At 33.2% G+C, this 10,527-nt stretch overlaps 1 protein-coding gene across 1 annotated transcript in view; it reads right to left on the bottom strand.

Moving 5' to 3' along the window:
- LOC106462745 (coiled-coil domain-containing protein 137-like) overlaps nt 1–10,527 on the bottom strand; it is a 53,463-nt gene that overhangs the window by 34,971 nt on the left and 7,965 nt on the right. The window contains exon 2 of the mRNA XM_013922696.2: nt 2,877–3,025. Coding sequence (XP_013778150.1) covers nt 2,877–3,025 — 149 coding nt within the window. The remainder of the gene's footprint in view (nt 1–2,876; nt 3,026–10,527) is intronic.

Here is a 10,527-nt window from a genome sequence, read left to right as displayed (position 1 = left end):
TAAATGAAATGTGACTGTATTTTACAAAATATTAGTCGACTAAAACACAGCAAAGACAAGCTACTTTGCACAGACCAAAGGTCACCTTTATGTTATTTGATACAGTAAAATCAGTGCATGTGAGCTGCATCACTCTAACTTCTGTATTATTAACCAGGCACAGGTGAAAGGTCAATATAATAAAAATAATATATATATATTAATATATATATATATATTTAAGCTATTTTGTCTAAACATTTATGTTTGTGTTATAATTTGTGTTCATTCTAGAATGAAAGATGCATAATTTATGTTTATTTCCTAATTTTTATGGTGGTTGCGAGATCGGTCAAATTTATTGCACCCGTACAGAGATTAATTACTGAAAATAACAGATAAAATATAGCCTTTTCTTAAGAAATGTTTGATAACTATCCAGACATTATAGAGATTTCGCATGTGAAATTTTCGAATGTTTCTAATGCATAAGTATTTTCAATGTTAAGATAAAAATTACTTTGCATGATAGATAGACAAAATGTGAAAAGAAAAGAAAGGCATGAGAAAAACATTGCTTTACAAACCTTAAGACTTAATAACAAATTAGATATTTTGCATATGAAAGCATTGTAATGTTTACTGATAAACTGCCATATTTCGTTAACATTCGCTTACTAATTTAAAAGTTATAGCATGAAAACTATAACAAGCACAAAGTGGTTACGAGGTTAGTCCCAGGGACTGAGTCCAGGTTGAAAGAGATAATTGCAAATTGTAATAGGAAACCACAAATATTTATTCTAAATAGCTTAAATCTCTTAATTGTATAAATCTATTTATATTTATTAATTTTTGTTTTATTGACCTTTGAACCGTGTCTGACCAAAAATACCCCGACAGAAGATGAAAATTACACGTCGCACGTGCATCGACACCCTATCAAACAGTGTAATGCAGAAACTTCTGGCATGTATACCCCATTAAGAATTTTTATTATTTTTCTTTCATTATGTTACCTAACAACTTTCTATTTTTATGATTTTACTTAATTTTACAATAATAAACAATGAAAACTAAAAAACTTGTAATTAAATATCAAACATTTATATTTTCAATAAAGCTTTATATTTTGTTATTTTTTGTACTGTACTTCTCCAGGTTGTAGGCAAGTAATTAGAGTATAATGAAAATAATGGTTGTAAAATAAAATGTATAGTATTATTAGTAGTGATTACTAAATTTCAAAGCATTTATGGTCGGAGTTTACGCTCTCGCCTTTTCACATTTATTTTCTGTTGTTATTTTATTGCTAGTAGATTAATTAGAAATTAGAAGAAACAAAATGAATAGTACTATGTTCTTTTCAGTATGGACAGTAAAGTTCCAAGTAAATCTCCTGAGAGTTTCTTCTAATCTTTTTCCACCTATTTCCTATTGTTATTCTACTGTTAATGGCTGAAATAGAAACCTGCCGTATATAAAACAATGAAGCACCATTCCTGTTCAGGTGTTACTGTACTTTGACACCATCAATATCAAATAAGTTTATGAGGAGCAATTCCCAGAATTTTCCCTGCTTTGAAAACACAATGGGATGGGATATATATAAACTTGTTGACAGTATAATGGTTACAGTGACAATTGTCTAAAGTATTATAAAATGTTTATGACTTTGTAGAAAGTCTGGGCCAATTCAATAAGTCAAAGTATCCTACATAAACTATTTGGATCACTACTCTGAGAACACAGTGGGATAGAATTTGCCGGCTTCTTTACGGTACAGTGGTTGCAACAAGAATTGTCTGAAAAACTTTATAAAAGTGAGAGAAAATATTTATTATATACGGCTCTGTACAAGGTATAAAGTTGTATCCTATCCAATAAACTTGCTAGTTATCTTACTTGGTGGTCAGAATTTAGCTTTGATATAGGTGTAAATGTATGTAACTGCTTACGGACAACCCGTTTCCTATATTACCTTGCTTACACAGTAACAAATAAATGGGTAGTTTCCAGTAATATAAATACAGCTTGTTTTGGTTGAGCTAGTATTCTTGGCATAGCCTTCTTGATTGTAACTTGAGAAATATATTATTCACCAGCAAACTGCAAGTTCAACTGGGTGTTTATATAAAGATGTTCCTTTTCATGTGTTAAGATCAGTTGATCAGTGATAAATATATTTATTAGATTTTCACAAATTACATAAATAAACTTTTCCTGAATTGCCAATGCTTTAGTTTTGTATAATTTGTTTTTTCTTTTCTACCTCAATATAAACGAATAGAAACATAACACAAGTTTTTACTTTGTAAAATACAGTAACATATTGGCTACTATATATTACATGTGTATACATATATATTTAACTAATGTTTTCACATAAATACATAAATGTCAGTTATTTTTCTTCAAACATAAAACAGTAAATAAAAAATAATTGGAAAACAATGATCTCTACTACTTTTGATGCTATGAAGTCCTTGTTTGCAATCATGAGCCATACTTGCCAAGCCTCGTACAAATTCACGTGTGGAGATGGAAAAATTATTTTTGTAGACTTTATATAAGCATTTTGGAATACAAAAAAAATTATAAATTACTATACCAATCCCCCAAAAAATCTACTGTAATTTATCAAGCTTTGTAATTAAAACTTACATAATATTAAAACGTGGTTTATTAACCATGTTTTGATGCCAAATTTATACATTGATAATAAAGTGGTTTAATTAAATTTTGAATATACCTTTGTAAAAGGTTATGACGTGCACTTTAACCGACCCATTGCAAAAAGTTAATGTTATGTTTATTTATATCATCATGTTTGTTTTTATCCAAGAAAAACAGTAACCAATAAGTGTACTAAATGAAAATGAATTAAATTTTATCACCTGTAATAAGATTATGTTTCTTAAATTTTTTCTTATTATTTCCCAATTTATTTTTCTTTGCTAGTGTTTTCATCTCTATGAACTCTTGCAGTTTTCGAGGAACTTCTTGAATATCTTCATCTAAAGGTTTATGATTGGTGTTTGGATTCCTGCAATAGAAATAATAATATACATACCAAAAATATCACTAATTAATATTACTTCATTTGTATCAAATACAAGTATATCTAGACAATTAAAAAACCACACTATATTTATATCAAGTTACATTAATGTTCTATAACTATGAGTGTTAATTACACAGTACTTTTACTCATTCATTTTTATTTTTTATAAAACTTACACCATAACTACATGATAAAAACTATGCATAACTTCAAACAAACTTTTAGTAACTCAATACATCAGGTAGCAGCTCAATCAAACTTTCTAAACTTTTTAATTAATTTATAAAGAGCAATCATGGAAACACAAAGGCTGTATTTCCCATACAATAAGCACATGTCTACATTTATGCTAATAATAAAATTGTATTTAACATACTAAACAACATTTAAACAGTTGCTGCAACCAGAGTTGAAACACAAAAAATGAAGAACTATGACAACCACAGAAGTAAGAAATTAAAACTCATAACCTCATCTCACAATATAAGATGGAAAATGTTTCAACAATGTACAAATAATGAATTCTTGCACAACATCTATTCTCAAGTTCCTGACTGGCTAACATATGTAGCTACTTTAAGAAAGAAAAATCTATACTAAAATGATAACTGCATGACCCAAAATCATAGATAACTTCACACCTACACCAACAATCTTACTAACTGTGTAGAAAAATCAGTTGAAAATAATATAAGGAATTCTAAGTTTTATGCCGAGAGGCATTGCTAGATGCATAAAAGATTCAGGGCTCAGGCCTATAAGTACAGGAATTTTTGGCATTTCAGTATGATATTGATCATAGTTTTCTTTTTAATGTTTTAAGACACCAACTAGGGATTTAGGGCAAACAGAACTGGAGCTCAGGTGCCAGTGCCTAGTAGCACCTATGTTTATGCATTTCTTGTAAAAGAATGTAATTATAAAATAAATTGTGAAAATCAACATTCCACGTTACTCCATTTGAAACTTAAAGCTAAAAGGGGAATCCCACCTGTGATATGTCTTTACTGCAGTTGAAAGTATTATGTTTGTTTAATTGTGTGTTGGTTTGTTTGTTCTTGAATTTTGCGCAAAGCTACACAAGGGCTATCTGCACTAGCCATCCCTAATTTAGCAGTGTAAGACTAGAGGGAAGGCAGCTAGTCATCACCACTCACCGCCAACTCTTAGGCTACTTTTTTACCAACGAATAGTGGGATTGACCGTCACATTATACCACCCCCACGACTGAAAGGGCGAGCACGTCTAGTGGGACGGGGATTCGAACCCACGACCCTCAGATTGCGAGTCGAGCACCCTAACCACCTGGCAATGCCAGGCCTATGTCTGTTGGTTAAAAACAAATAAGTAATAAGAATCATATAATTAATAGAGTTGGATAATTAACTTGCTTAATCAATAACATATCAGTATCAATTACATCAATCAGTGTCACATAAAATAATCAATTAATCAAAATTACCATTAAATTAATAAATATCACAAAAATAAATTAATCCAAGTAATCAAAACATTGCCTTTATAATTTTTTAATTATAAATTCTGATCAATTCTAGTATTTTCAGATTAATCAATAAATATGGTTATATCCAGGTGAAATCAAATTAACTTTAGAGCTATATTGGATATGTCTCCTAAATAAAAGAAGATTCACTCAAGATGATGATTATAAAAGTAAATCTCTTACTAACTGAGTTGATGTAAAATGAAGTAACAAGAGTAGATACAAAATAGACAATCTTTATTAAACCATAAAAAAAAACTGTGTACAACTGCTTTAGAATATGATGGGTTGTCACTTCAGGGGACTAAATAACCAGGTTTGCATCACAATTTGCAAGTGAAAACAACCCCAGTTGCGAATAACTTTCGATTTTGCTTAGCATAAAGTGCAAATCATTCCTTTCTCTTGTATGTTGTCTTTGAAGCCTTCAACAACACAGTGAAAGTGCTGTCACATTTCAGTTTGATATACCAAAGCCAAAGCTGATGTTCATTTCTTGGAAATTCCTGCCAAACAGTACATAAAGTATTTTCACACTTTGTCATGCGCATATTGCATATGCATACACTTTATAGTAGTATTTTCATTACGTTTCGAAAGCATCCATTCGGCATCTGCAGCCTAGCCTACTAGACTAGGTACATTAAGTACATGCACTACACATTTAGCATTGAGATTGAGCAAGTTACAAACTCTCAATAAAGGGCTCGGTCACAAGGACTATTTTTACTTCTATATAGGTTTAATACTACAACTTTTAATACAGTATGTTTATCTTAACAAAATTTGGCAGACTTTTATCAAACATTATAACTCATTTGTATACAAAAAATCAGTTTTTCAATGAAGTATTTTTACATATCAAGTCTTTTTATTTGACCAGTCTGAGTACAAAATTATTTTCACATTAAGATTAAAAATACTTTTATTCATCTCAAAAATCTCAAATGTCATTTACCTTATCTCTAGAATCTCCTAAATACATTTCAAATATTATTTTCAGCAAAACTTTATATTTCATCTGTTATTTTGTTTACGCTAACTCTATATACAAGGTTGGTCAATTTGACCAACCTCATAACCACCAAAAAATAAATCTAAGGAAATCTAAATTATCCTTTTTACTTTCTAGAATAACTTCAAATAGTAACATGAAACTATATTTGTTTGCCGTAAGTTGCTTTAAACTCATAACAGTATAAATCTATATATATATATTAAATTTTATTGTTTTATTGCCTTTTGAACCATGTCTAACTACTATTTGTGCCATTATAACTTTTATTCACTTGGGGAACATGCAGCTCATGTTTCGCTATGGAGTTACATTACCCACTAGCTACTCTGAGCTGCTCACATGCATACCTCATGAAAAAATTTTTTTTATATTATTATTTATTTTACCTAATCTAACTTTAATTAACCTATAGAGATTCCTATTTTTACATTTTAGTTACTTTTATAATAATAAATAAAGAATACACATGAAAAACAAAACCTACTTTATTTTGCTGTTGACTGTCGATAACACTTAACCCTACTTTTTATACTAATGCAGGAGTTGATATTAAGCTTACTGGGGTACTTGTTCTTCGGGCTAGAGAACAGCATTTCTTACTTGTTCAAAGGGCACAGTCACTTGTCCAAATTTTTTGAACAGGGGGTGACACAAGTGACCCCAGGAAACTCTTCTTTCCAGCTGCCAACAAATTTTCTTTAACGGCTAGCTTCATATTTCAGCCTTGTAGCCTCTGAACTAAATTTTGGGGTTTTGTTTTTTTCCCTGACATTTGCCCAGGTTTCAGGAGCTGCCAAAAGACATGGTTAATGTCCTCTTGCTAATGAGCTAGAGAGCTTAGCTAGGTTGATATTAGTTAGCTAGCTCACCTCATCTCCATGCCAAATTACACTTAACGATTCACAAAATGGAAAATGATTTAAAATTAAATGGTGGTGAAACAAAAAACAGGGGTTGTTCTTACTAGTTAAATAGTATAATAATAATTTGTTAGATTAAGTGCTGGTAGCTGGCTAAAAATAACCTCAGATCAATTGGATCATTGCTTGTATGACAATGTTCTTCATGTATTGCCTTCACATTAGTTTCACAGGGGTCCACCTGTCAGTCACCCTGCTGTCTGCCAACTACAGGAATGCTTGAAATGTTGGGGTGCCAAGCATCTTTTTGGTTGGTGGAACAGCTGGGGGCTTGGGTGGGCTTTTCATAACAGTTGTTTAGTTACTTTTATAATAAATAAACAATACACCCCTAAAAAATTAGAAATAAGCACTTACCTGAGTCTTTCTTTTTGCTGTCTACTGTCGATGAAACTTAACCCTACTTTACTATACTAATGGTAGTAGTGCACTAAATAATTTCTATTTAATAAAATAATGCAACAAATAACATAGAATAATAACATGCAACAGACAGACACTGTATGTAGAAAGGAGAGGCACTACTTTGCTTAACATTCTCATCAGTCCTGATCTAATGATAGTTAGCTCGCTGTCTTATATGTACATTCTAACAAAGCTCTCAATACTAGCTCTAAATCCAAAATTCAACTGCTGGGAACTGATGTCCATGTGGGGGTAGGATAGAAAGAGAGATCTTAATCAAAGGGGGGGGGACTGCATCTATGCCAACATACCACATGCGTGAGCACACCATGTTGATTGGTTCAGCTTAAATCCAAAACTCTGCTGCCTAGAACCGACTTCCATGCAGAGGTAGGATGAGGGATCTCAATCATTATGATGGCTCACTCCAAAGCTACAACATCCCCTTTGAGAAGCCCAAGTAGAGATGGAACATCTTTTTGGAAGATTACCATCAATTACATCAGCAGAACACCACTGCCCTACTCTCAACTGAATGTATTTGTCATTGTTTATACTGCATATCTCTCATTCAGGAGGATACCTCCATGGTCTACCACCAAAGTGGCTTGGAACTGGAAAGTGGTAAGATTTTTTTTTTCTACACAGGAAGAAATGGGGAGAAAAATGTGGTGAAGAGTCCAGAGGAACAATGCGTAACCACAAAAACCTATTTCGAAAAGCAGACCAAACCCAATTTATTCAATCCAAGGAATGACAAGGATGGGCAGCAATCACCTTCTGCTTTACCCATGAAGTTCATGGGGTAGTACGGTCTGTAACAGGCATAATTATGAAGCAAAGATATCATGAGGAATAACCTACGAGCAATCTTGTGGAAAACCTCATCTCTAGTTTATGTTATTGTAATGAACAGTGTGCATTTTGTGGCCATGGAAGTTATGAAGGTGAAGTCAACAAGGCCTAACAGTGTGGGATTTAGTACAATTTTAAGTGACTGAAGTATACCTGGACAGGCACCACTCGCTACAGAATGAGATCTTGGACAAAACATAGGACAGACCCCTGAAAAATAATATATATAACAAAAGAAAGAAAACTTATCCAGTTACAGTCTCACTGAAGATAATAGGAGATGAGTGTATGAGATGAAGTCCCAGTGCTCAACAGATGAAGTACCTCCAACAGACGACTGGATGGAGATGCAGATAAAAGGTAAGGTGCCTGAACGTAGTGAAGGAATTGATTATGGAAAGAAGGAGACAAAGAATAAAAGGCCAATCAAATCACAAACCAAACCCAATGGGTGAGGGAGGAAGGAAAAAAAAAACATGAACAGAAGAGAGATGCAAGGGAAAGAAACTAAGGGAAATGGAGTCAACAGAAAGAAGCCTTGAAAGCAATGAAGCAACCTAGAGCATGTACAGGACAGTGTAGATCCTTTAAATCCAACCAAGAATAAAGGTGGAAGATGGCAAGAAATTAAAATGTCGAAAATAATATTACACACTAGCCTCCAAAGTGTAGGCTTGTGAAATCAAATCAGAACAAAAAACAACTTAGTGCCAAAACAGCCGAGAAAATCACAATTGTGCTGGCCAGGAAGAATCAATTAGAAAGACCTTACCCTGAGTGACATGGATGTTCAAAATCACCTTGGTAAGAAGTGATGAAATGAGAAATAACTAAAGTGGGAAACAATATCCAATCCTGCCTGAACATATTGACAGCCAGGGCAAGTGGATGATGAACCGGAGAACAAAAAGAAGAGAGGTAACTTGGAATCGAGAAAGGTGTAAAACTCTTTCAGCGGAGAAGTACCCCACAAGAGGCAGAGCCACTGAAAATTTGAGGATCAAGAAGTCATTCCTTGGGAGAAAGTGTTTCGGGACTGGAAAGGCAATTTGCTACGAGGAACGAAAGCACATGGTACATGACACGCCAGGAGATGTATGTCAAGTGAGTGTGGGTTCAAAAAGGGAGTTCACTGTCTACCACAAAGGGAACAAGAACAAGAGCCCCCATGGTGAGTGATATAAGCCACCACCATCAAATAGTCAGAATGAAACATGATTAGTCAAATCCAGATAAGAGGAAGAAAGTGAACTAAAGCACATTGGACTGCTGGAAGTGCCAGTGTGTTAACATGGGAAGACCTTTCATCTGTAGACCATTGTCCTGAAAGATCCTGCTGATCGACCCATGCCCCCCAACTTTGGAGATGAGCATCAGAGAAGAGAAACAAATCCGGACAATGGGGAGGAATCGGTAAACCCAACAACATGGGGGATACATTCAACTACTAATGCATATAGTGGAAAAGGGAAGAAGGAAAGCTAAAAGGAGAATCGAAAGGAACCCGAGCATGAGACCATGGGTCATGCAGTGTCTCCTGAAAAGATTGCAATGTGTCAGACCCAAAGGGAGAAGTGCTTCCATAGAAGCCACATCCCTCAATGAGGGGTCCTCACAAACTAAATAACTCATAAGAAGTATAAATTATAAAGAATTATAAAATTGCAATAGTTGATATATTGGAAATTTAAGCATGTGGTGAAAAACATCTGTATAAGATATTATGTGTTGAAGAAAACAAGATATTTAACCTAATTATTGATTAACTCGTAAGATGAACTACAGACAAACCAAAAATAACAACTGTGCAGGACAAAGTATATCACTAAGCACTAATTTAAAAACTTTAACCTAACAATAATACATACAATATTGGGAGAAGTTTGTGCGGACCCTGGCTCTAGGAGTCTACACAAACAAAGTTAATATGAAGAAGTAAAAAGATAAATAATAAAAATAATGAAACAGACTTTTATTGTATAACACCTTATCTTTCCAAAGTCAGTGAACTGTATTTCAAAATGCGTGGGCCCTCAAACTCGAGTTGAGGTTCAATAAAGGTCAGCTAAATTACCTGACAAAGTAAAACCAATAGTTTCTCAGTCGAGGACCATCACTTGAAGCCTGTGTAAATGTGCTGATAGGAAATGTAGCCTTCAAAGTGGTAGCTTAGAATATGGTATTCAAAATGAATAACCAAATATAACCAAAGAAATAAAGTAGAAAAAATTTGTAGAAATACAAAATAATTACACTTGAGAATAAGTCACAAATATCACTATTATATAATAAACAGTAAACTAATTGAGAGAAATTGATACGAAGATACAAAAAAACACTTGAACAGAGCAGAAACTAAATGTCAGAACACAATAATAAGCAAGATAGAATCAATTAAACCATGTGAATTGAGGGGTGTGTGTGTGTGTGTGTGTGTGTGTGTGAGTGAAAGGCTTGGGCATGCATAGAACTTTTTGCAAATAGAGGGCAGAACTGAATGAGAATAGTACTTATGTGAGCAGAAGTATGGTGCCTTGTTGGAAATAATATAGTATTAACTCTCTCAACACAGGCTGGGTAAATTTGACCTATCATGTGACTTCTTTGTACTCATTTAATGTCTTTACAGATTTAATACTTCTAACTTTCAATATAGCGCGTATATCTTCACAAAATTCGGCAGTCTTTTCATTAATATTACAAGTCTTTCACATACAAAAATCATATTTTTTAGTAATATATCTTTAATAAAATAAAATAAAGATCTGTCCAAGAATATATT

This window comes from Limulus polyphemus, unplaced genomic scaffold (genome assembly GCF_000517525.1).
Source record: "Limulus polyphemus unplaced genomic scaffold, Limulus_polyphemus-2.1.2 Scaffold1238, whole genome shotgun sequence".
NCBI lineage: Eukaryota > Metazoa > Arthropoda > Merostomata > Xiphosura > Limulidae > Limulus > Limulus polyphemus.
The sequence above is the reverse complement of the archived record's forward strand: the minus strand, read 5'-3'. Positions and strand labels throughout refer to the sequence as shown.